General features: G+C 36.2%; 1 protein-coding gene across 7 annotated transcripts in view; it reads left to right on the top strand.

The window, feature by feature from the left end:
• ARFGAP1 (ADP ribosylation factor GTPase activating protein 1) overlaps window positions 1-27,436 on the top strand; it is a 34,816-nt gene extending 7,380 nt beyond the window's left edge. For 2 of the 7 annotated variants that reach the window (XM_043982185.1, XM_043982184.1), the window contains exons 5-14: window positions 633-733; window positions 1,685-1,771; window positions 2,504-2,600; window positions 6,844-6,900; window positions 13,457-13,489; window positions 14,986-15,015; window positions 17,246-17,302; window positions 18,760-18,819; window positions 20,997-21,073; window positions 22,898-27,436. In XM_043982185.1, the coding sequence (XP_043838120.1) occupies window positions 633-733; window positions 1,685-1,771; window positions 2,504-2,600; window positions 6,844-6,900; window positions 13,457-13,489; window positions 14,986-15,015; window positions 17,246-17,302; window positions 18,760-18,819; window positions 20,997-21,073; window positions 22,898-23,258 (960 nt within the window). In that variant the 3' untranslated portion in view covers window positions 23,259-27,436. The remainder of the gene's footprint in view (window positions 1-632; window positions 734-1,684; window positions 1,772-2,503; window positions 2,601-6,843; window positions 6,901-13,456; window positions 13,490-14,985; window positions 15,016-17,245; window positions 17,303-18,759; window positions 18,820-20,996; window positions 21,074-22,897) is intronic. The other 5 variants (XM_043982186.1, XM_043982187.1, XM_043982188.1 and 2 more) reach the window with 5 other exon arrangements.
• Window positions 27,437-27,654: the final 218 nt, after the last annotated feature.

The following is a 27,654-nucleotide window of genomic DNA, read 5'->3' as shown; positions in this document are numbered from 1 at the left end:
TGTGACCATCATTAGGTCAGAGTTTTTCCCAGTCAAAAAGCTGCCTGATGGTGCTAAAGAGTAATGACTCTGTTCATTTTGGTAATAGAGTAAACAAATAACCTTTGGTAAACAGAGCGACAGAAAGCTGCTTTCTTCCTTACCTCTAGCGCAGGGGAGGGAGTTGAAGAAAGAGGGAGCAGAACAGTGAATTTTATACAGTAATTAAACATGAAAGGCTTATATACATCTTGAGAAAGATATTCTCAAAAAAAAATTCTCCATAGGGGGTAGTGAGGCACATTGCATGATGGGATAGGTAAGTGGATTCCCAGGGATTTAACCAAAGTGATTAAGTTGAGCTCTGAAATTGCTTTCAATTGCAATCAATATTTGAGCCACAGATTTAAAGTATGAAAAAATGTACATATAAACTTGACAAGATACAACTGAACATTAATTGCCATATGAGGAAGTTGGCTATGATGGGAATTTTGTTGTTGCTTTGGGGTTTTGGGGGGGTGAGGGTTTGGCTTGGAATGCTGTGGATTTGTGTAGGTATGCCTGGAATAAAACAAATAAATTAAAAATCCATGTTCTCTAAATTCTTATGTGATTTATGTTCTCTTATTTTGTCATTTACTTTTCTCTAGGTAGCTACGTTAGCAGAAGGAAAAGAATGGTCACTTGAAACATCTTCTGCTCAAAACTGGACTCCACCTCAGCCTAAAATGGCTCTATCCTCAGCTCACCGGTATATGACTTTTAAATGCATACTCATTCCTTTGTACTACTGGAATTGTGCTGTAGGTCTTGTTTGTTGTTTTCTTTTTGTGTCCACTGTTAATACTTAAGCTTTAATACTACTTTTGATAAACAAATGGTTTTTAAATTCCAGTGTTGTTTTAAAATTGTTGTTCTTTTACTTTATACTTTCTTGTCAGGATTAAACTTACTTTTGAGGTGTTTCTATCTGAAGGTTTTCTGAAGGACTTTTTTTTTTTAAGATTTCTGGTCCCTTTCCCCTTTATTCCCTTCATTTTCCAGCTAATTGCTTGTTACTTGGCCCTGCTACATATCTAGTGATCTCAGTAGAAGTTGCTGTTTAATTTGCATAGTATTGGAATGGATCACCTTACTTGCTTTCATCTTTTTCTCAAACTTTATTTCAAACAAGGAATTTAAGTCATCTTGGTCCAGAGCAAATCATACCTGAAATGACAGGCATGATGCAAAGCCACATCCTTTGCATTGACTAACATTTCCAGTCTCACTGGTCGAGACTGTTTTGTTCTGTTATGTTCTTTGTACCTCCACTTAAGTGCTGCTCTGATGTTACATCATGGCATAGAGGTGACCCTGAGTTCTCAAGGGCTATGCTGGTTGGGCATAAATTCTGACAGACTCTTCACAGCTCTAGAGCTTTGAGTACAGGTATGATTACAAAGTGTATATTTCTCGTCCAAGGACCTGCCAAACTTAGTATGGGGAGGCTTAGCACCAGAAAGTTGGCTAAGCATTGAATTTTTCTAGCATGGCCTTTGATGGAGACCATTTGCTAAGGCTTAGAGAATGTTGTGATCTGTGGAAGTGGAAGGAGTATTCACATTAGTTTTATTACAGACCCATAAATTGTTGAAGGCAAACTAAGTATGTTCTTTGTACCAAGATTTGCTTTCATTAAGTTTTAATCCTTGATTTTCAGTACTTCTGGTCAATCCCAAAATACAGCTGCCTCTTCAGACAAAGCTTTTGAAGACTGGTTGAATGATGATATCAACTCATATCAAGGGTGAGACTTCATGAATAATAACAAATACATAGTTATCTTATTTTAATTTAATCTATATCCTGAGAGCTTTCTTATGAATAGGTCAGGAATATAGTACTTTTGGTATGTTTTGAAGGGATATTTTATCCTGGGCAGAGTTCAAAAAGTCCAAGCCTTATGCAGGTTTTGGTTATGGACAAGATACTGTTTTGATATATTTTAAAATTAGTCTTCAGTGTAGTGGTTACTTTAGTTTTTAAAAGGCTATAATTATTCTTCTAGCAATTGTAATGACTTGCAAGCAAATTTTAGTAGACCATATTAGCTATTTCATTATTTAGAACTTTGGTTCTTTCAGTTCTTCCACATGGATAGAGGATTCCTAAGGATAGTAGAAATATTTGGTAGAGTTCTCTTCATAATAAATGCCCCCCCAAAAAAGTTATTTATATGCTACTAGAGAAGCAGTGTTCTCCATTTGACAGCTGATAGCAAAAGATTGAGTATGGGTTTCATTGGTGGTATTATTGTACAGGCCAAGGTTCATTGACTGAAGAGTGTTTGGAAAGCTCAAACAGTATTTGTTCACCATTCTGTTTCCAGTAAAAATAGTTCTTTCAGCACTAGCAAATTCTCTCTCTCTCTTTTTTTTTTTTTCAGGACATGTAATTATGTGATAGACTGAGAGGTGATAGTATTTCCTTCTTATAGAAAAAATTTGTTCAACTAATTTGTTTGTGTTTAATGGTTTAGAGGCCAAGAGAATCGCTACGTTGGGTTTGGTAACACAGTACCCCCTCAGAAAAAAGATGATGACTTTCTCAATAATGCCATGTCATCACTGTATTCGGTAAGGAAATTCTCTCCTGGAGCCTATGTTTTGGAGACTTGTAATAATGTGTTCTTTCCTTATGTAGAATAAAATAAAGGAAATGAAGAGACAAGAATCTCAAGGTAGAAAGAAGGATCTGTTCAGTGCTGTGCTTCTCAATCAAAAGTCATTGGACCAAGAATAGTTCTTTCCTTTACTATTTAGATACATTCATCCTTACCTTCAAAAGAATTTGACTTTCTTAATGAAACTTAAACTATATAGTTAAAAAACAGGTTTTTTGTTTGGCACTTCAAGACATTACTTTTTAAAAAAACAAATGTTTAAAAATTTACATGGTACCTTTTCTTCTAAAAGCACAAGGTGCTTCCAAAATGAAAATGATATTTTTGGTTTTTTGTATTGTCTGAAGACCTCACAGAGGACTATGTTTGAGCTGTAAGACTGAAAGCTGACTGCACTGATGCCCTGGTATCGGCATGTTTACTGGCTGTAGAAGAGATAGAAATTTCATTTCTGTGGACAAGAAGTATGCTAATGCAAGGTTATAGTTATTCTGAGATTAATCATTTTATGTTATCCTCTACAAAGTTTTATTCCAGTGCTTAATTATAAGGTGACTGGGTTCTCAAGGCATTGCCAATAGCACATAAACTTTGGTCAGCTCTACCAATCTAGCAAGGCCTCAAACTATGTCTGCTGTTAAAGGACAAACCTAACTAAATACAGAGCAGTACATTCCCAGTAGGTTAGCCATTAGGCAATGAATTTTTTGGCTGTCCTATCAGAAGCAGATATGTGGACAGGCAAGTATATAGTGGATAGAGAACTAGTCACAGTCAGTTCAGATCCCACCACTGAGATACCTATATATCTTTCTGTTTATCTATCTGTTTATCTGTCTTCTCTCTTTCTCCCTCTCTCCCCCTCCCTCCTTTCCTGTCCCCCTCTCTCTCTCCCTATCTATCCATAGTAACTGTGTGACCCTGGGAAAGTCACTTCACTTCTCACTGGCCTAGACAACTGTCACAAAGACTAAGTTGTAGAGTAGGTAGTTGCTGATCTGCTTTGGTAAAAGGAGTTTTCTTCACTGGGAAGCTCCCTATCCTGATAAAATCATAGGTCTAGACCAAACATAAAGGCAGTAGAAATATAAGTGAATCATTGGAAACTCCTGAGGTAATGTACACAAAACATTGTTGTATCAATATAAGCTCTTGTTAATATTACTATTCAGTATTATTTAGTATTAACTTAGTAACCATACAAGTCAGAAATGCAGAGTATAAGAATCATGCAGTACTTAAAAATGAACATTTGGGGGCAGCTAGATGGCGCAGTGGATAGAGCACCGGCCCTGGAGTCCAGAGTGCCTGAGTTCAGATCCAGCCTCAGACACTTAACACTTACTAGCTGTGTGACCCTGGGCAAGTCACAACCCCAATTGCCTCACTGAAAAAAAAAATGAACATTGACATAACTTCTCACCCCAAAATGGAAATGTGATTTTTAAGATTCTTTTTCTCCAAGTAAACTTATTGTTTAAATGCCTAATTTTCATATATGCTTCCACTTCAGCTCCATCTTAAACTTGGAGCCATAGAGAGCAATGGACCTTCTCTAGGGAAGTAGAATAGTAAGGTTACTGACAAAAGCTTATTTGTTTAGTCATTAAAGACACCATCCTCTAGATTGTTTTTCTCTTATTCTCTGGATTTTTTTTCAATAACAAAGGTATTTATATCCCTTTTCATATTTAAAGAACCTTGTTTTTTTTTCATCCCTTTGGAATGGAATAAGATGTCTTAGGGCTAGAACATTTAAGATTTTAAACAGCTCAAATATATATTGGCTTAAAATTCTTACCAATAAAAGTTTTACAACCTTGAAGGAAAGGGAGAAGGCTAATGGTCTGGTTACCTCTATGATTTTCTGTTTTGTTTTGTTTTTTCTTCTGGGAAATTGTACATGCCCCAAACTGCAAAAGCTACATTGAATTATAATTATCTCAGAGTTGAAGTTCTCAGGAACTTGTGATCCTCTTAATTTAGTCTATACCCAGACAAGATGCTATCTACATCTGGCAAGTGGATATCCAGCTTTTGCATAAAGACATAGTGTTAAGGAACTTTAGCTCCCAAGGCTGTGCATTCTACTTTTGGAGAACACTTAGTGCTAGGGTTTTTGTCCTTATATTCAGCCAAGATCTACCATTTTGCAGCCTCCACCCATTGCTCCTTTTTCTGACCTTCTCTGCCAAGCACATCAAAATCCAAATCTTTTCATGCTGTCATTCCCACCCTGCTCTAGAGTTTTGTCTTCTTCAGGCTAATCATCGCTAGTGTTATCTGTTGATCTTCAAATAACATAGTTGGTTCCTAATCATGTCACTATTCCAGTTTTCCTGCTACTTGTCCTAAAATATGGTATACAGAAAGAACTGAAGACAGTCGTACCTAGACAGCATACAGCAAGATCATCACTCTCCCCTTCCTCCTTTCCTTCCTCCTTCCTCTTTCTCCTCCCTCCCTCCTTCTCCACTCAGGCTGGAAATGCAGCAACTACTCACAGGCCAATCCCACTGCAGAACAGCATAGAGTTTTAATCTGCTCCATTTTTCTGACCTGGACCAGTTTACCCATCCTTCAGCAGCTTGGTGGCCCTCTGTTCCCCACAGCTCACCATATTAGTATAGGACTTAGTAGGAATACCTACTTGGTTTAACTGATTGTGGTTCAGAACTCAACTCATCCACTTGTGTTTTCAGTAGTGGCAGGGATAGCAATACCTGTGTGTACTACAATACCTGGCCATTTCCTTCATTCTGAATACTGTTTTGTTAAGACAGCCTAAGATTAAATATACTTTTTTGGTTACATGTCATACTGATTTCTTACAAAAAATATCTATACATCTTGTTTCAACATGATGTTTCCAAATACCCCACCAACACATGGTACATTCCCCTGAAATAGTCAAGCAAAACCACCTAATAATATAGTCATATTTGAAAGTAGTACATTAACTGTTTTCCTGATTCGCAGAAAGTAAAGGTGTGTGCTTTCACTTTTATTTTATGGTACCAACATTATGTAGTGTATTTGACCTGAGTTTTCATACTCCTAACTATGAAGTGAGTATATTAAAATATCTAGGACTTTTTCACATTGAGTTTTTTCTAATTATACATCCTTTATCCTATTCTTGTGTTGATTTTTTTTTTTAGTTACCCAAGTGTAGGACTTCAGATTTCCCCTTAATAGGTTCATTGTCTTAGGTTGAGCTCATTATATTAGTTTATCAAGATTTTTCTCCATATTGATGAGCATGTTTTGTCAGTGATCTGTTGTTGGTTTAACCAACTGACATCTTTCACAAATAAAGTTCTTTACCTAGACTCACAGGACAAATTTTGTAAGCACTAATTGTACCACTTAATTTGTCAGGATGTGCACATTTTGTAGAATAGAGGGGTATTATCTCCATTGTTCTTGTCTAAGATAGGAAGTTTTATAAAATTATTCAAAAGTGCCTATTTCCTCATGTCTTTTAACTGTAGACTCTATTGAAGTGGTTTGATAACTTTAGTGAAAGATTGTGACAAAGTTGGCCAGAGTCAGAATGCTTATTTTTTCTCCTTTTTATAAACCCCCTCCAGAAAGCTAAAAACTTTCTAAGACTAAAATTTGGTTTATCCCTATTCTCTATTAGAGATTATGTTTACTTCTTAGCTCCTTCCTAATCCTGATCCTGAACCAGTGTATCATGCACAATTGTACTTCACTGTCATAATTTTTAATGAGCACATTTTTGAGTGCTTACTATGTGCAAAATGCTCCAATACATGTAGTGAGACATGTGAAGGTTTCCAAGATTGATCTCTGCTCTCAAGAAACTTGAATTCAGTTCAACTTTTTACAGAGGACTTGCTAACAAATTAGCATGTACTAAGTCACAAATGATTGGCTTGGACAGTAAGTTTTATAGAACTTCAGAGGAGGGAGAGTTCTTTTGTAGCTGTAATTTTGAAAAGTTCTCATTTTGAAACAAAGCTAAAAACAAATGGCAAACATGCTGTCCAATCTAGCCAATGAAATAATCAATTTACTTCATGTTAGGGTATATAATTGAATAACATAAACATGAAGTGCTGTTACGTGTAGTTCTTTGTAGCTGCTTTTACGATTTAAAAAATATAAATAAGAGGATATTCTTGATGTATTTGACTAATTGTATAGTAATTTTCTAATATTTCTTTTAGGGCTGGAGCAGTTTTACAACTGGAGCAAGCAAGTTTGCTTCAGCAGCTAAAGAAGGTGTAAGTAAACAACAACCAAACTATTTTAAAACTAGTTTATATAGAGCTCACTTAGCTCCTTTTAGAACAAGGGTGAAATGATTAGCTTGAGTCTGTGTCCTTAGATGACATTGTGAGTTGTTGTTTTTTTTATTTAATTGCAACTATTCTAAACTTTTACCAAATAAAAATTTTATTTCCTGCAGTGCAGAGAATAAAATACATTCAAGATTAACCATCCTGAGGGGGCAGCTAGGTGGTGCAGTGGATAAAATACTGGCCCTTGGATTCAGGAGGACCTGAGTTCAAATACAGCCTCAGAAACTTGACACTTACTAGCTGTGTGACCCTGGGGGGAAAAAAAAAGATTAACCATCCTTATACACGTAGAACTTAGTGAATTTACAACTTAGTGTAGTTCTCAAAGTTTGACCTGTACATTAGCTCCAGCTTTCACAGTGGATTAAAAACTTAGACTAATAATAATAGGATTTGCAAAATACTTTCCTCACAACTATATTAGGTAGGTATAAAGGTTAAGTTTGTGAAATAACTAATTTTCTCTCAAGTTGTCTCTCTTGTCAGATTTGTCATATTGGATTCCTTTTGATTATAGGATAGACTAGATGGCCACTAAGGTCCCTTTCAAATCTCAGATTCTGTGATTTTGTGATCATAGGTTTATATTTGAAAGGACCCTTTGAGGTCATCTGTTCCACCCCATTTGGATGGCTAGGTGGCTCAATAGGTAGAGTGCTCAACCTGGAGTGGAGAAAACCTGAGTTCAGCTCCACTCACTAACTGTATAAGTCACTTAACTTATCTGCCTCAGTTTCCTCAACTGTAAAACGGGGAAATAGTAGCACCTACCTCCCAGAATTGTTATGATGATCAAAAAGAATAATATTTCTAAAACTCTTAGCATAGTACCTGGCACATGGCAGGTGCTGTATACGTGCTTTTCCCTTCCCTGTGCCTTTCAGCCTCCTCATTTTACAGCTGATCAAACTGAGTACCAAAAAGGCAAAATGATTTTCCCAAGGTCACACATGTTGTAATAAATGGCATGTGACTGCCTAACTTCAGTCTGATTTATTACTCTTATAAATAGCCTGTAAGGAAATGTAATAGTATTCACAGATTTAAGATGTCCTGAAATATTTTTTAAAAGATTGTGTAGGTATGAGACACAGTAGTCTAAATTGCAGTGTGTATGTGTATGTGTGTGTGTATCCTGAAATTGTGGGATTTGTTATTGTAGTATTAATAGAAGGTGTTAATATAAGAATGAGACAGAAACCTGGATTTTTTGGTTGAAAATCAAATAGGACTAAAAATATAACTGTAATAATTCCAGCTTCATCTCTCTTAGTCTATTCCATGTAATTAAGTAAATATTAATGTTTGTTTTGCTATAAATGTGTGTGTGCATGTGCGAGTTGAATCCTAAAACCTCGAAAATGAAAAAGACACAAAAAGACTTCTCCTACAAGTTGTACTGTAGTAGGAATTGTCTCTAAAATGTCTCAGCAGATGGTCTGTCCAGCTTCTAACTGCCTGCCAAAGAAGCCGATTATACTATTGGATAGTTCTCATTGTTATGAAGTTTTTTCTTATATCACTCTTAAAGCTTAAACCTCTACAGTTTCTTCCCATTTCATTTCTTTTATTTTCATCCTTTGAGGCCAAGCAGAATAATTCCAATTCTTCTATAAGACAACTCTTGAAATAGTTGAAGATCAAATACTTCCCCCCACCCACCCCCGGGGCAATGAGGGTTAAGTGACTTGCCCAGGGTCACACAGCTAGTAAGTGTCAAGTGTTTGAGGCTGGATTTGAACTCAGGTCCTCCTGAATCCAAAGCTGGTGCTTTATCCACTGTGCCACGTAGCTGCCCCTTAGATCAAATACTTCTTAAGTCTCCTCCATACTAAATATCCCTCCTTGGATATTTCTTTTTCTTTTGTACGCATAATTTCTTTTCAATCTTAATATTTTTCTTTCCAATTACATGTAAGGATAGTTTTTAACATTCATTTTTATAATATTTTGAGTTCCAAATTTTTCTCCTTCCTTCTCTTCCTTCCCTACTCGCCAAGATAGCAACCAGTCTGATAGAAGGTACATATGTACAGTCATAGTAAACATATTTCCACATTAGTCATGTTGTGAAAGAAGAATCAGAACAAAAGGGAAAAACCTCAAGAAAGAAAACAAAGTGAAAATAGTATGCATCCACATGCATTCAAACTCTATGGATCTTTTGTATCTTTTTCTTGATGTGGAGAGCATTTTCCATCATGAGTCTTTTAGAATTGTCTTGGATCGGGGGCGGCTAGGTGGCGCAATGGATAGAGCACTGGCCCTGGATTCAGGAGTACCTGAGTTCAAATCTGGCCTCAGACACTTGACACTTACTAGCTGTGTGACTCTGGGCAAGTCACTTAACCCCCATTGCCCTGCAAAAAAAAAAAAAAAAAATTGTCTTGGATCATTGTGTTGCTGAGAAGAGCTAAGTATCTAAGCTGATCATCATACAGTGTTGCTGCTGCTGTGTACAGTCTTCTCTTCTTCCTTGAATATTTCCTTATGTTCCACGATTCCAGTTTTCTCACCATCCTGGAGGTTACCCTTCTCTAGAAGTATCTGTTTATCTCAGTATCCTTTTTATAATGTGGTCAGCAAAAATGAACTTAGTACTCCAACCATAGTCTAAGATAGATTCTTTTTTTTTTTTTTTTTTTGGTGGGGCAATGAGGGTTAAGTGACTTGCCCAGGGTCACACATACACAGCAAGTGTCAAGTATCTGAGGCTGATTTGAACTCAGGTCCTTCTGAATCTAGGGTCGGTGCTTTATCCACTGTACCTTCTAGCTGCCCCCTTTAAGATAGATTCTTACTAATTGATTGATTATGATTCTTTTATACCTGAAAAAGAAATCCCTCAGCACCTATCTACATAGTCTGTCAAAACACATTTCTACATTAACTACATCCAGACATACATGTCTGCATTTTAAGTCCATCACTTCTCTGTTAGGAGGTTAATGACATGTTTCATCTTCATTCTTTTGCTCTTGTGGTTTTGTTGTTATATTGATCAGAATTCGAAAGTCTTACAAAATTGTTTTTCCCTATACTACTGTTAGTGTTTTAGAAATTGTTTTACTTTTTCTCAATTCATTATGCATTAGTTCATAAAGGTCTTCCCAGTTTTCTCTGAAACTGTCCTCTTCAGCATCTCTTTTTTTAACCAGTACCAAATTGTTTTAATGATTAGTACTTTGTAGTATAGTTTGAGGTATGGTACTATAAGACTCTTTCTTACTGCATATTTTCATTTGATCTTTTTCAGTATTTCCCTTGAATTCTTGACATTTTGTTCCTCTATGAATTTCATTTTTTTTCTAGTTCTTTATTCTGGGGATTTGGTATTTAATAAGTAAATTAATTTAGCTAGTTTTGTCCATTTTTGTTATATTGACTTAACCTACCCAGGAGCAATGAATGTTTCTACAGTTGTTTAGGTCTTCTTTCATTTCTGTAAAGACTGTTTTGTAGTTAGATTCACATAATCCATGGATGAATCTTAGAAGCTATACTCACAAGTATTTTTTATCTTCTGTAGTTATTTTGAATGAAATTTCTCTTTCTGGCTTTTCTTGCTGGGTTTTACTGGTTATATATAGGGATATTTATTATTTATTTGTGGAATTATTTTAATTTTTAGTTGATTATCTTGGTTCTCTAAATACTTTTTGTCATCTTCAAAAAGTGACTAATTTTGTTTTTTCTTTGCCAGGTCTTATTCCCTCATTCCTCTTTCTAGTCTATATCTCTGGCTAGCATTTATCTAATATTTTAATATAGTACTAATGATAATGGGCATCCTTGTTTTTATCGGAAAAGTTTTGTAACTTTTCTCTTATATATTATGTCTGGTCTTGGCTCAGTTTAGATAAAAACTACTCAGAAAAGGTTCGTTTATTATAATTTCTAGAATTTTTAATAGGACTGAATGTTGATTTTGTCAAAAAGCCTTTTTAACATCTATTGATAGCATATGGTTTTTATTATATTATTAACACGATTCATATATTATCTTCCTTTGCTGAACCAACCCTACATTTTTGTTCAAGTCAGTAAGCATTTATTAAGTGGCTTATTTGCCAGGTACTGTGCTAAGCACTGTTGTTGTTTGTCCTTTCTTCTTCAAGAGGACAAATGACATCAGGAAGGTGATGTTTTGCCTTCAAGTGAATTGGATTTAAGTGAGACCAGGGCTGTGTAAAGTCATCAGCCTCACTTTCTTCTCCAGAGTTATTGGAATCCAGTGGCAAGACAGGTCTGGATGACTGGTGATGGCCCCAGATGCAGTGGGAGTCTGTGGCCTTTTTAAGCTAAGGTCTTTCCCAGGTCTCAGTTTGCCTGAGGCAACACCCATTTAGTGATTGAAGACTAGGTAAGAATTGAGGCAAAAGATGGCCTAGTTTGACTTCTCAGGAGAAGATCCCATCTGGGAGGGAAAGACCCTCAGAATTTCTGGCCAGAATGGAAGCAATTGCTATTTATACACACTGAGCCATCAAACTCAAACAATGAGCAAGTGAGACTTGGGCTGACTCTTATTTGGCCAATTGGTGAGAACCCTTGTGGTTTCAGTTTAAAGGCCAGGTATTGTGCTAAGCAATGGAAATACAGAGTCCCTGCTGTCAAGGAGCTCAGTCTAATTGTATAAATTGAACCTGGTCATAATGTATAATTTAAAAAATATATATTGTTGTTCCTTTTTACTAATAAACTATAGTTTCTTTCTCTACAGTTTGGGTATCAAGACCATATTTGTATCATAGAAAGAGACTGGAAGGATACTTCTTATTAATGCAGATAGTTTGTATAGTATTGGAATTAATTGTGTTCCTTGAATGTTTGAAATTACTTGCAAATCTGTGTACTGGAGTATTTTTCTTTGAGAATTAATTTAGGGGCAGCTAGGTGGTGCAGTGGATAAAGCACTGGCCCTGGATTCAGGAGGACCTGAGTTCAAATCCGGCCTCAGACACTTGATACTTACTAGCTTTGTGACCCTGGGCAAGTCACTTAACCTCCATAGCCCTGTCCCCCCCCCCAAAAAAAAAAGAGTTAATTTAATTATAATTTTCTGAGTTCTTATGTGCCTTTTCATTTGGAGTATGTGCCAGTTTTCAAAACAAATCAAAGGAGTGTCTGTTATACAAATTGAACTGAAATGTCCCTTTCAGGATGAACAGCTAAAGTTTTGTTGACAACCAGGGATGATTATGCCAGATCTGATAATCTTGTCAGTCATTCTTGTTTTTGTTTTTAATTTTGTGGGGCAGTGAGGGATAATTGACTTGCCCAGGGCCACACAGCTAGTAAGTGTCAAGTGTCTATGGCCTGATTTGAAATCAGGTCCTCCTGAATCCAGGGCCAGTGCTTTATTCACTGCACCACCTAGCTGCCCCCTGTGTGGGTTATTCTTTTTGACTTCTCAGCTGCATTTGACAGTTTACCACTCATTCTAGTTTTTTGTGACTACTCTTTCCTGCTTCTCTACCTACTAGTCTGACTGGCTCCTTTTCACTCTTCCTTGTTTAGTTCATTTTCCATATCATATGCTTTAATTTATTGCTATTCTCTATGACTTTGTCCTGGGACATTTGCTGTCTGGAACTCTCTCGTTCTTTTTATGTATGTGTGTGTAGCTGCAGATTTGAAATATAAAAGATATTTACACACATATACTTTCTCCATCTTTCTTCCCTCACCCCTGTGGTGACCTCATAAGTCTAATTGTCACTTATGCATTTGACTATAAGATCTACAAATTCAGCCATAGTCTATCCCTTAGTCCTATAGTACCAACAAACATAAATTGGATTTCCCAGAGACATTTAAATTCAACATGTCCCAAACATAATTCATTCCCCCAAACCCATCCAACTTCTCACAGTTACTACCATTCTTCCATTTTCCTAAGTTTATCACTGTGGCATTTTACTTGTCTTCTCATTCTCCCATACCTTACATATACAATTATTTGCCATATCTTGCCATTTCTACCTCCACAACTTCTTTAGTAATTGATTCCTCCTATTTATTCAGCTCTGATCTTAGTTTAGTCCCTTATCTATTTGGGGGGGGGGGGATTAAGTGACTTACCTAGGATCACACAGCTAGTAAGTGTCAACTGTCTGAGGCTGGATTTGAACTCAGGTCCTCCTGAATCCAGGGCCAGAGCTCTATCCACTGCGCCACTTAGCTGCCCAGTACCTTATCTCTTGCCTAGAATTCTGGTGCACTCTTTTTTTTTTTAATAATAATAAACTTTTTTATTTATAGTTTTTCATATCACACAGAACAAAATTCTGTAGGCTAATCTATAAGAAATTCTGATTTAGAGATACCCAGAATGGGGCTACTGCTGAAGTTGCAGATCTGAATTTTATGTTGTGACACTATTTTGAAACTGAAATTTTAATAGCTAAACTTTAAAAAGGGATCCTGTTGATATATGTGGTGCTTGATTAATGAAGATCTTGTATATTTTTTACAGGCTACAAAATTTGGATCCCAAGCAAGTCAAAAGGTAATAAGATAATAAAATAATAGCTTGTACATCTTGAATAATTTTCTGGTGCTTTTCTAATTCTTTTAAAGTAACATTCAGTGTATTAAAATGGGTATGTCAGACCCCATCATTATTTATAATAGCTGTTGCCATTCTTTTCAGACATAATTTATTCACAACCTCACTAGTCCTACTTCAGAGTTTAGTTTAATAAATCTCATTTTGGAGACCATTCCCAATAATAGGTGATTATACCTCCCTTTTGCTCTCCAGTAAATGCATAATTGATGGACTGATGTCTACTATAAAACTGAATAATTAATAAACCTTATGTTCACAAGTGATTGAAATAAAATTATCTTAAAACTTAGAAGATAAATATTTAGAGCCATTTAAAAATCTTTTTAAAAATAAAAGACATCATAGTTTATGAGGATACAGAACATCAGAAAGTCTGCTCTTTAAACTTCCTTCTATAATTTTATGAAGTCCTATAAGCTAGTATTTTAAAAGACTGCATGTGCTTCAGGCATTGCATGAACTATAAATTAACCCCACATGGAATAAAGTGGAAGAATTTTAAGACTTTTATGGAGTTAAACTTCATCTGTAAAGGTACAACAGTGCACACTCTTGCAGTTCAGTTAAAACACATGGGCAGTCAAGCAAATTATACTGAGTTCTGATTCAGACAGAGCACTTGAAAATTCAGACACAAAAAGCCAGGCTAAACTTATGCTATTGAAGTGTTTCTTGGAATAATGTGCCTCTTTTTGTAATGAGAGTAGATTTGAAGAGAGAAATTGTATCCTAACAGATTAATTTTGCCATGGATTTTTAATCTCAGTCTGTTCTATTCCATTTATTTTTATTATTCTTGACATTTTTTAACCCAGCCCCTCTTCCCACTCCCCCAAATTGAAGAGTTTGGTTAAGACAGTTTACATTCATCACCAGCATTGTTATTTTCCATTAAAACTTCATAGTGGACTGTGAGAAATGACAAAATTCTGCACTGCTTGAGTGTGTGGCAGGTATAGGACCCAAAATTTAGTCAGATATTTGTCTCCTGGTTTTTGAATGAGGTAAATACTATTTGCATAGACCATAGCTCCCCCTACTGCCTTATAATTATGGGAATATGGCACAATTAAAGATTTCCAATTACAAAACACATTTTATAAAGTGTTCTATTAGCAAGAGTGTGCATACATATTGTTTTCTGACAACACTCTCATTCTGAATCTTGGCATAGCTGGCAGCTAAAATCCATTTATTAACTATAACTAGAAATGTATTTCGTTTCAGCAGCCATATTTAACTGCCAGTAAAAATAAATCTTATCACAATTTCATGTCCACTGAAGGAAGTTCACATTATCAATAGATGATGTAAATAGAAATGGATTGTACCACTTTAACTAACATGCTTGTGAAGTGCTTCCAGTTTTTGCTAAATGCTGCTTCTATTTTCCTTGCTCTCTTTTTCTTCTCTGCCCCCTTACTTGGGTCAAGTTTTGGGGCTACAAGCAGCAACCAGAGCCGGTAAAGCCCTCACATACATTCTTGTGCATGGGCCCTTACCACTGTTTGTGCTGAGTATGTGCTTATTGCTGTTGGGCTGTGGACTGTTCTTCATTAGCTTTTTTGCAATTTTTGTTCATTCTTAAATGCTGTTGTGTGCACCGTTTGTATGTTTTAGCCTAGGCAAAATAATTTTGCACTATCATGCTGTGTTTATATAAGTAGCCTGCCCTCATGAGTACTTAGTAAATTGAATCTGTGGCAGTGGTCACTGTTTGATCTGGGGAGTAATCGCTCACAGTTGTTGTGCCATTTGGTGGTAGCACTTTTACATGGGACGTTTGTATGATATGTATACTTTGACTAGCACTCAGGTGGCCTGTTGTAAACAAGCTAGCCTCAATGTTTTGTGGGACAACCTCTCGAAGGCCTTTTGGAAACTTAGTTATTGAGTTATAGTTTAGTGAAGTAGTTTGATTTACCTTTGTGCTACGTCATAGAATCAGAAGATTTGGAAACTCAGATCAGAAAGATGAAATTACTTACCTAAGATTACACAGGTATTAAATAGCAGAGCTAGTATTTGAATGTAGGTTTTCTAATCTCAAGTCCAGTGCTCTTTCCATTAGATTTGGATCGCTGGACTCATTTTTCAAAGCTCCCATATTTTGAATTTAATTCCCAAATAATTTATTTTTAAAAAATAAAAGCTACATATCAACTTATATAGCCCTTGAATAAAAGAAAAGACTTTTTAAAAATGCAAGTGCTCTCTAAGAGGCCTTTCTACAATTATCAACTAATTCCTGGATACTGTCATTTGGCAATTCTCCTTTTGTAGTACTGGGTTCTTGGTGAGCATCTCTTCCCTTCTTCAGTGGTTTCTTAGTATATACTAAAAGGTGGCTCATTTTATTTCCCTATCATTGCTGGTGCCCTTTAGTTCTAAAGTTTTTTTATTGGAACTGCTTAAAATTAGACCGACTTAAATTTTTTTTTTTTAGGGCAATGAGGGTTAAGTGACTTGCCCAGGGTCACACAGCTAATGGCAAGTGTCTGAGGCTGGATTTGAACTCAGGTCCTCCTGAATCCAAGGCCAATGCTTTATTCACTGTGCCACCTAGCTGCCCCCGACTTAAATCTTTTTTGTTCTGAAAGCCAATTTGAAGGCCTCACAAGCACTTCATTTGAGAAGCAGGATAGAAGATTCAAATACTGGAATTGTTGCTTTTTTCAGGCATGAATGAAGCTATACTTTTCTTTTTCTTTCTTTTTTTTTTTTCAGGGCAATGAGGGTTAAGTGACTTGCCCAGGTCACACAGCTAGTTAAGTGTCAAGTGTCTGAGTCTGGATTTGAGCTCAGGTCCTCCTGAATCCAAGGCCAGTGCTTTATCCACTGTACCACCTAGCTGCCCCCAGGCTATACTTTTCATAACAATTACCATTTGCTCCTTTATCCCTTTTGTTTCCACTTCCTCAAAACCAACTCTATTTTAATGATGACACTATTTATTTGGGGCATACAGTTTATATGGCCTTTGGTTTTCTTCCTCAATGAAAGGCACAAAATAGAAAGTACAAAATTTATTTCCTCCCACAGTATTTTCATATTCTTACAGAAAAAAGAATGCATAAGTTATAAAACATTACTGATGTCCTTTGACATGGGTATGATTTCTGTTATTGCCTAGTAACAAGGAATTTGAAACTATTATTAGATGTACTTGCCTGCAACACAGGGAAGCCATACTTAAGTGTTTAAGAAGCAGCATATTTCCTGGATGGAAAGTAAGACCTGTGGCTGATGATAATCAGGATAATTGACAGGAAAGGTTGGAAGCATAGTTCAGAGTTAATAACAAAAATGCCTTGAATGGGTGGGGATGTTAAATGTCTACATAAATCTTTGTATATCGGTGCATGTGTATATCTCTTTAGCTTGAATGCTTAACCAGAGAGGCCATCTTTATGGGCTTAGGATGAGTAGCTTGCTCCCCAGCTAATTCATATGTATCTTGTTTAAGCTTTATGGGGCAAGAGAATCAGTTGGGATTATTGTCATTTTTCAGAGTATTTTGGCATACTCATAACTGCTTAGCTACTCATCCATTGCTTTTGTAACGCTGTGCTTGAGTCTTTGCTGTGTTGTTGGTAATTCCTACATACCACCTTCTTGAAAGCAGTGAATGTTTGGCTGTATTTATAAAGGAAAATATAACTGACTTCTTTTTGTTTGCTTTATTTTAAATAGGCTTCAGAGTTAGGTCACAGTTTAAATGAAAATGTTCTCAAACCTGCACAGGAAAAGGTAACTTTGGCAACCAGTAAAGAACTTAGACAATCATCATTCTATAAGAAAATAACTTTTATCAATCCTCCTTTCACAAGTGTCTAGCTTCATGGTAGCTAAATATATTTATATGTATCATTTCTACTTTGGACCAGTTATGTGTTCATTTCCATTAAATGCTTGTAGCAGCAAAGGTTGGGGGTAGGGGGGGGTGTTCTGTGACAACAACATTTCCATCTTCTGTTTGTATTGCCTTTAAGTATTCTGATGCAAGCCTTCATTTTTCTTCATTTTATGCCTGATAATATCATGACTGTTCCAGTCAAGGTTAAATGAGATACAAAATTTAACCTATGAATGACACCTGTAAATAATTGTACAAATTGGTGCCATTTAGTGTCAGCTCTGTGTGGGAAATTGTTAAAATTGAGACAACAAAGCAGGCCGTAGTGATGGGTTATGCAGATCATTTAAATCAGGATCAGCAGTGGTTAACTCTAATCTTGAGTACCTACCACCAGTAGGACTCAGCAATATTTTGGAGTCAGAATACCTCTGATAGACTACTGGAAAAGGAAGGGAGAAGGACAAAAAGGGAGAATGAGAAAGAGGAAAAACAAGTAAAAGAGAAGAGAAAAAGACATGGTAAGATGGTAGTGGAGCTGTGCTAGCTGTTGGAAGGTTCCTTAGAAAGCCATCTTGTCTAACGCCATCATTTTATAGATGACAAAACTGGCTCAGAGCAGTTAAAATGACTTGCCTTTCATCATGTAGGTGGTATCAGTCAGAGGCAAGATTTGAACCTAGGTCTTCCTGATTCCATGTTAGGTACCCTATCCACCATACTAGCTACTCGGTTGTGATGATGTCGACATCATAGGTGTCAGCCTGTACTTTAAAAAATAGTTTAAAGTTGAGACAGAACCCTACACAGATATGAATTATCTCTCATCCTCCAAAGAAAGTAGGATCAGAATAACCGAGGTAGAAAATCAAACCATTCATCTGTAGATGACTCTTCATTTTTCTTGGGAAGGAAACAAAAACCTTTTGAGGTAGCAAAAATTCCCTCAAAGTTCACCAAGTTATGTTCTCATCTGAAGTGTATGGTAGTTCTTTTCCTCTATGACAGGAGCTAAATCTGCCTTTCTGCAAAACCAGTAGCATTTAAAGAATTAAAAACAAGATTTTCATGCCAAAATTGAAAGATTTAACTGTGGTATGTTTCATTAATGCATAAGCCAAAATTCTTAATGTAATCTGAATAAGAAAATTGAAAGGTGGTTTAGAGGCATCTCCCTTTTCGCCCTTTTTTGCTTAAAAAGCACTTCTAAAATAGTGATAGTACAATTTGGGGAGTTTGTCCATACATTTTAATTGTTTTTTCATTTGGTCTCTTCCTTTTTCAAGGTTAGCAGAAAGCATTTTTTGCTATTTTGTTTCATAACTAATTGCTGACATTTTGATTCGAATAGGTGAAAGAGGGAAAGATTTTTGATGATGTGTCCAGTGGGGTATCTCATTTGGCAACCAAGGTAGGGAATGGTCTTGCCTGTCAACAATCAGGCACAAATGTTAAGCCAGTCTCCATATCCTGTTTTGCACTATTAAAGACTTAAAGCAATTTAAGCTTTTCTTCCTCCTGAAAGAAAGAAATAATGTCATTTCTTGTTACTCATTTTGACTGTTTAGTTCCTCCTCTGCTAATTCAGGAGGAGCAACATTGACACCGTGACATCTGCTTCATGCCTGTGAGGTGTTGTTTGTCAAAGTACCTGGTGGGCTATCGAGTGATACTAGTTTCTGTGTACTTCAGGAGTATGGAGACAGCTTAAACTAAATATGTAAACTTTTAAAGGTTATTAACATCTGTTTGCCTCTTTTCTTCCTGTTCTTATCTTGCTGCCATTGATTTGGTGGTATGTGGTAAGTGCTCTAACTATCCATTTGGGATGTGCCTTGCAGGGTTTTACTAAAGTACCTGTCACTTTGGATAACTTTAAGTTCAAAAGGGTAAATTATTAACTTAAAATCAATAATGAGGATGTGTGTATATTGTTCTGTTTCCCAGCAAAGGATCCCCTCTCTCCTGTGGAATATTCTGTTTAACAGTTTGTCCTTTTAAAGGAAGCATGTGGCATTTGCAAATGTTTATTAGCAAAGGCTAACCGTTGAATGATTGGTATCAGATGTTGCCATAGTTATTTGGAAGTTTTGACAGTGTTTCCATTTTATTAAAGTGAATAGATCGTCAAGTCACAAATTTCATTTTTAATGTCTGTAGCTAAAATCAACTACCATTTATTTTCATTCTTAAGCTAGGAAAGCTGACTTCCTGATAGACTCATTTTTAATGATTTTTTCTTTGCATGCTCTATTGTACTTTTCTTTACAATTCTCCTGTTTTGTTCTTTGAGGCAGTTAGTAGTGCAGTGGTGTTGGGCTTAGATTCAGGAAAACCTGAGTTCAAATGTGACCTCAGATTACTCCCTAGCTGTGTGACCCTGGGCAAGTCACTTAACTTCTGTTTGCTTTAGTTTCCTCAAGTGTAAACTCAAGATAATAGCACTTGCCTCTCAGGGTTGTCATGAGGTTCAAATGAGATGGTGGTGGTGGTGATTGTAAAGCATTTAGCTTATTATTATTACTTTTTTGGGGAGGCAATTGGGGTTAAGTGACTTGCCCAGGGTCACATAAAGCATTTAGCTTAACGTAGTAGCTGTTTATAAATGTTTAGTTCCTTTCTGGAAATTGAATTACTTGCTAATTTTCTCCTATATTTTACTACTGTGGAATTAAAGGTGATATTTAAGAGAGATTATTGAAGTAAGCTACTGCAATTTATCTGGAATAGTTAGGGATTGTGAGCTACTTTGCTTAATTCACTAAAACCCCTTCACAGTTAGCAGACATTTCATATATATATATATATATATAATTTTAACCTTCATCTGCCTAGCGTAGGACCTTGCACTTGGTAGGCACCTAGTAAAAGTTCCTTAAATGAACCTGGATTTGTTTTAGTGGTAATTGCCATATATGCCATTTATGAGTTATCATTTTTGAGAGAACACAGAATATACTTATCACTAAAATTGATACTTAGCTTTTTTGTTTTGGGGTTTTTTGTTTGTTTTTTTGCAGGGCAATGAGGGTTAAGTGACTTGCCCAAGGTCACACGGCTAGTAAGTGTCAAGTGTCTGAGGCCAGATTTGAACTCAGGTCTTCCTGAATCCAGGGCCAGTGCTTTATCCACTGCACCACCTAGCTGCCCTCATCTGTGTTACTTTTTAAATTTTGTTTTGTTTTGTTTTTGGTGAGGCAATTGGGGTTTAAGTGACTTGCCCAGGGTCACACAGCTAGTAAGTGTCAAGGGTCTGAGGCTGGATTTGAACTCAGGTACTCCTGACTCCAAGGCCGGTGCTCTATCCACTGAGCCACCTAGCTGCCCCTGTATGTGAAATTTTCAAGAGTAGAATCTATCCTTATCCCCAGTAGAAGGCCCTAATGACCATTAGGTGATGATGCTGATTGATCTTAAGAACAATGTGAAAAGCACTTAAAAGTTTAAAAAAAAAAGATCTGAAATATACTTTGTACATTATTCTATTTGCTGTTTTTTGTTTAGGGTTTAATTTGTTTTCTGATTATTAACCATTATTGTAGTGTTCAAGAGGAGTTTAGACGTGACAAAGTCTGTCATTTTTTCCAGGTTCAGGGGGTTGGCAGTAAAGGATGGAGAGATGTCACTACCTTCTTTTCAGGAAAAACAGATGAACCCTCAGAAAGGTATTCCTATCTCTCTTCTGCCTCCTTTTATTTTCCTTCTATCTCCTCTTTTAAAGTCCTCTAATATCTCTCTGGCACAGAGGTTACTCTGGATTCTTGAAAGGCTATACCTATGGAATGCAGGCTCTGGCAGTTGCTATTAAGCTGGGAAAGCTTCAAGCAGGATGTGTCTATTGTCTGAAGATCATTCTAGCTAAGTGCAGAGTCTCTTATCACCAGAAAATTGTCTGCCTGCTGGTTATTTTGTTTTTAGCCACAGAAACTCATGAGGATCAAATATCTACTAAGGTGTGGAAGGGTTAATATTTATTTCAGTGACAGTGACAGCTATACTAATGAGCCTTATGAATGTTCTGAATTATCGAAGAAATAAATAATTACAAATTAAACAATTTATTGTAAAGGCCACAAATATATTTCATTGAATCACAGATTAAGATTTAGAAAGGACCTTAGTGACCATCTAGTTGAAGCCAAACAAAAAAGAATCCTTATTAACATACCCAGTAAGTGGTCATGCAACCTCTGCTTGAAGATGTACAAGGAAAAGAATATATTTACTATTTGATTTCCAGTGTTCTTTGTTTTTGCCTCTTTGTCTTTGTCTTTCTCTTTTGTGTAGTCATTCAATAAGCATTTATTCATAAATTTGCCTGCTTGTGTGCCCAGCACTGTACTAAGCACTAGGGATACAAAGAAAGGTAAAAGACAATCTATAAACAACAGAATGGTCATGACAGATTCCAAAGTTAAAAAAAAAAAATTCTGGCCATAGAAGTAATTGACATCCATTGTGTCCTGGTTTAGTACCTTTATAAGGATGGACAATAAATAGGTCCATCAAAAAGCAAATACTTTATTGAATGGGAGAGCTGTTTGTGCACATGTACTAGTATTTTCTTAGGCTTTGTAGCTGGAATGCCCAACTTGCTGCCTTTTTATTTTGACCTTGATATTCCAAAGCCATATTGAACAAAATAAAAAATTACATTTCTAATGTAGAAATATGATCCAGTAATCCAGATGATTACTGAGCTTCTAAAACAAGAAATAATACCAATGATCAGATTGCTGCTCTCTGAACAAGAGCTCCCTTTATAAATTGTATGGAATGCTAAGTTTGCTTTCTTCAAAAACTTGCTGTTTGGATATTTTGAAAACAGTTTATCTCTATTTGCAGTGGGCAAGTAAATGATCAACTGCAAAGCACCTCACTATGTAAGAGTTTGATTCAGACTCGTTCTCTGTTTCAGAAAGAGGAAAGGTGTCCATGCAAAAATTGAACACCAACTTTGCATATGTATTGTAGCCCATCAGAGTTTGTTCTCTTTGTATAGAGCTCAGGACTTGATTGAAGGGACCTGGAGTCATTTCTAGTTCTTTTCTCTAAAATAACAAAATTTAAGGTTGAATGTCTTAACTTTAGTTCCATCCCAATATGTGGCTTATCTTTCTTTCAAAATATGAACTTCGATTTACCCATAATTTTTTTTTAAATAAAAGACTGATAGCCAGAATATTTGTTTCTTAGTGGTATTCAATAATAACATTCAGAACTATGACCTTGGAGTACTGAAAGATCTTGAAGTGGCTTCTAAATCTTTTTTCCAAAAGATTAAAAAACATATTTAGTGTTGTTATAGCTTGTTCTTTGAAAATTGCTGATCATCACATGGCATACATAATAATTTTCAATTTAACTAGAGCATTCTTTCTCCAAACATTCTAGATAAACAGGAGTTTGACTGAAATACTGATGTGCTTATTTTCTAATTTTCAAAAAAAAATGGTATTTAGGCTTTTTTTCCTCTTTCTCTTTAAAAGACCACCTGAGGGTGATAGTTACCAGAACAGTGGAGGAGGACACTACCAGAACAATGCTATGGATCAGAATTTCTGGGAAACTTTTGGAAACTCAGATCTCCCCAAGACCCATAAATCACCTAGCAGTGACAGCTGGACATATGCAGACAATTCCACAGAGAAGAAGAGCTCAGATAGCTGGGATATCTGGGGCTCAGGAACTGTCTCCAACAACAAAAACAGTAATAACAGCGACAGCTGGGAGAACTGGGAAACCAACTGGGAAAGTGCTGGAGGGGAGGGCAAAACTACCAAGGCCCCAAAGAAGGCAGCCAAAGCAACAACATCCTCTGACGAAGGATGGGACAACCAGAACTGGTAGACCCAGTCTTGGCCACTGGAGGAGAGAAGCTCCCTGAAGGTTATAGATCATCTTGTGCTTAGTCTTCATTTCTCCTTATATCTGTTTTACCTGAGACAAAAATAACCCATGAAGCAAAGTGAGATTCTCTTAGGTGATTCAGCACGGCCATTGCTCTCCAGTCATCAAAGCTCTTTGCAGGCACCTGAACTTCCTTGAGTCACCATTTGAAGCCAGATGATTTTCTTCAGGTGTCCTGCCCCAGAAACTTCCAGTTCAAGTGCAAGCACGTTCTTGTGGCCCCGTACTGCATGTGCAATTTTTTCTAGAATTTCTTGTGCAGCCTTCATTCTAATGATGTGTTAGAGTCCAGGACAGGACAAGGGGCAACAGAAAGAACTTCAGTTCTTTGAATGCAAAATGAAAGACATTCATTGAAATGACATTAAATAAAGCATCTTCCTGAATTGTTAGGACTGGATGAAATTATGTGAAATGTTTTTGATCTTCTATGAAATGTCTTTTTAAATTGAAATGCCTTTTAAGTTTAAAGGGTTTTGAATTTTTTTCATTGTTCTCTAGAAGGAATTCCTAGAGTTGGAAAACTGAACAATATAGAAAGCAATATCATGCCAACACTGACTGTTGGCCATCCTGCCCCTATTTGGATGGCCAGATAGTCACTGTTGCCTTTTTTCTGTCTCTTACCATTTCAGATGTATATGTCCATTGTTCAAATCCCTCAGGTTGATAATATTTATAATGCAAAGCAACTCAACTTAAAACATTATTACTAAAGAGTATTCTTCTGTCATTCCTTTTTACCTTTCTACTCTAACTTGCTAACATGAACTCTCCAATTAGTAACTTTTTCCCTTAGCATTTCTCACAGTACCTCAAAATACTGAGATCTTTTTACCACTGTCACTTCCATCGATTTGAACTTTAAATCAGTGTTAATACCATAAAGGAATTCAACTGGGACAATATCAAAATGAAAGGAGCAAAAATAAAATACCATCAAATAAAATGGCAGACCACTTTGGATCCAAATATAAATGTTATTTTTAATCTCCATTCTGGCTCCAAAACTAGTTTCACTTTATTTGTTGTGTAGCTAGTCATTAGAATAACCTCTGCTTTCTTTTGGTTCCTAGCTGCTTGCTCTGGGTGTAAGAAATTAATTGTGATTTGGGGTTTCCATCACCCCATCTTTGCTTCATTATGGTCAGACTGAAAAGATGTAATCTTGAAAAAGCCTAAGAGAAGATAGGTGTGTTCTTTATTATAACAAAATTGCCCAAAAAGAATAATTTTATAGGGAAATGTACCAGAGAAGCAGATTTTTATTATCCCAAATATATCACTGTGCTTTTCTCTAGGCATCCTACAAATTTTCTTTACTGTTTCAGTGTTAATGTAGCTTTTTTTTTTTCTTTAATCAGTTTTGGAACTCACCTGAACCTCTAATCATGGTGCCATGGATGAAAATCCTCCTCAGAAAATGTGACACCTTTTTAAACCTTTAACTGACTTTCATAGAATTTTTACACTCCCTAGGGGGGTGATATTTATTATCTACACAAGTTTGTTCATGTTAACTTTTTGGTATTGAAAAATTTGGTCAAAAACCACAAAGAAGGATTCTTTTTGGGGGGCAGGGGAATAGTGTGTGTGGGGATATTTCTTTCACATCATAATTGTACTATATCTTGGTCACCTAGGCAGTGTCAGCATTTGAAGATGGAAAAATTATACTTTGCATATTTGAAGTTGGCACCATTGCTTGTCACCACACCATATTTCCTGGTTTCAAGTTAACATTTAACCCTGCATGTTTTTATTTTTATTTTAATTTTCTTTTATTTTTCTAATGGTTTTTCCTTTTATGAGTGTCTCCTATGTCTGCAGTTATTGAATCTTCTAGTGAGCTATTTTACTTGTCCATATGGGAATTTTATTCGGTTTAAATGTAGTAGTTTAACTGAAATATTACTTCTTTCCACCTCCTCTGTATTCTTCTACATGGAGACCTCTTTTAGACAAGGAACAAAATAGATCTTAACAAAAGAGATCTGTATTTTGATGATAGGAATTTTGTCATGATGGCCAAGATTCTCTGCTCTTTTAGGAATGCCTAGACTTTTTTTCATCCATCCTGTCATTGTATTCTGAAGACTCCACAGTTTAATTGCATGTTAACATGAAATAATTTGATTGATTGTCCGTTAATCTTTTTGCATCAACTTTTACCTCTGTCACTTGTCATCTGCGGATTTTTGAAACGGTAGTGCATGTAATCTGAAAGCATCGTTGTCTAACTTAAATATGAAAATTTTTTCCCCTTTCTTGACTTAGCAGTATGTGTGTGTATATGTGTGTGTATATATATATATATACACATATATATGTATATGTATATATATATATACCCACACACATATATATATATAGTATGATGGTAGCAGTATTTATGTCAACAGAAGTCACTCAATGGATTGGGTCATCTAAATTGTTGGAAGGTATCACCTCAAGTGATCCATAGACATTTTGGCTTTCTGTATGCTCTCTTATTGTTGGATTTTATCAATCATCTTCCTATATCAAGATAGACTTTTAGATGACAAAAATCTCTTGCATGTTCTTTTTGTTTTAACATTCCATTTCTTTATCCTTTTGTGCTTATGTTAATATTTAGGCCCATCCGTAACTATTTCATATTTCTAGGATTTGTGTAAGTCAAATTCAGTTCATGAAGGGGAATATTTTTAACCCATACCTCAGCGAAGCACAACTTTATGAAAGTGAAATTTTTCTAGCAAGAAAGTATTCCTGAAGCTCACAGCTCCAGGAGGTATGGTTGGCAGTCACCGAGTACTGCTGTAAGTGTTTGTTCAAATAGCATTTCAAAGGCATGTATGAATAGGCTGGTAATAAAACAAGTCAACTTTCAGTTTAGAAATTTGTGTGTGTTTTTAAAACAGGGTGAAACTCGCATTTCTTCTGTCCAAAAAGAGTAATAGTTAGGAAGAGGAATAAAATCTCTTGTTGGACATTGAGAAACTTTTGCCATTGGAAGTCTTTTTAATGACCTGGGTGAAATAAGTCATAATTCTATTTCAGTGCCTGGTAAGGATATTACATTCTCCAGGGGAATTATTTGCTCTTATTAGTACATCTTGTCCTTTTGGATTAAGTGATCATGGGGGTAAGGGGGGGGGGTTCGTGGTCTATCTTGATACCAATCCCATGGTGATAGGAAAACACTTCTACTTGTTTGGCATCTGTTCTCCACAAAATCAAAATTGGTATATTGAGCTGAGATGAAAAAGTATAGTTTAAAGGCAGTCAAGGAGACTTTTACATAGGTGACTATTACTCTCCATAGACCGACTTTTATACTTTGAAGACATAAGTAGCAGCTTTCTGAAGGCATCTTGGAGGAAGAACAAACTGGAGGAGTTCAAGTAATTGAACCACCACTTGTGGCACCTCTGGCTTCCAGTGTTCCCAAAACCAGAATGCTATAGAAGAGCCATGCCTTTTAAAATTGGCTTTAGCTTTTGTTGCTGTGGTTTTGCCTTAGCTCTTGAATTTTACAAAGTTGTTTTTTGGTTTTTATTTTTATTTCCCCCCCATCTTTTGGTCTTGAGGATAACATTGCTGCTTTTTTTTTTCCAGTCCAGACTTTGTGACATTCCTCTGGTAGGTGAAGAATTTATGTTATGATTGTAATAATTGTGCAATATCTTAATAAGTGTGAATGAATTTGCCTTTCTTATCTAATCCAGAAAGTAAAATTTTAAGGTGCATTCTCCCTTTTTAAGATTAGAGTAGTAGTCACCTCACTTTCAAACCTGTGTTGTTCCTCCGGAGGAAAGTTTGAAGGAATTCCCATAAGCAGTCAAAAAGTGGATTCCAGAGCCAGTTTAAAGAATGCTGTAATAGAGTGGTCAAATGTGACCTTCATTGTACATCAAAGAAAACAGCTCTTTCTCTATTAGTTGCAGATGTTTTTACACATGCTATCCAAGAGAAAGGGAGACTGTATCTTTAATTTTCTTGACCTGTTTTTTGTGGTGTTTTAAGGATTTGGAAATTTCAGTGACTGGTTATTCTGTTCTATAAAAATGGTATTGGACTTTAAACTGCCATGTCATCCTTTAAATGCGCATTACAATAAAGCAAAGAGAAATGGATGCAGTTGTTTGAGTGAATTTCCTTACCTCATCAGTAGTAGGATGTGTGATGGAGTAGGTAGGAGTATTTCTTAAACTGCCCTTCCATGGTCAGTAAGATACAGCATGGTTCAATGGATAGAGTTCTAGGCTTTGTGACCTTGAGCAAATCTCTGTCTCTCTCTGTCTCTGTGTCTCTCTCTCTCTCTCTCTCTCTCTCTCTCTCTCTCTCTCTCTCT

Source organism: Dromiciops gliroides, chromosome 2 (genome assembly GCF_019393635.1).
Source record: "Dromiciops gliroides isolate mDroGli1 chromosome 2, mDroGli1.pri, whole genome shotgun sequence".
Taxonomy (NCBI): domain Eukaryota; kingdom Metazoa; phylum Chordata; class Mammalia; order Microbiotheria; family Microbiotheriidae; genus Dromiciops; species Dromiciops gliroides.
This window is presented reverse-complemented; position numbering and strand designations above follow the sequence as displayed.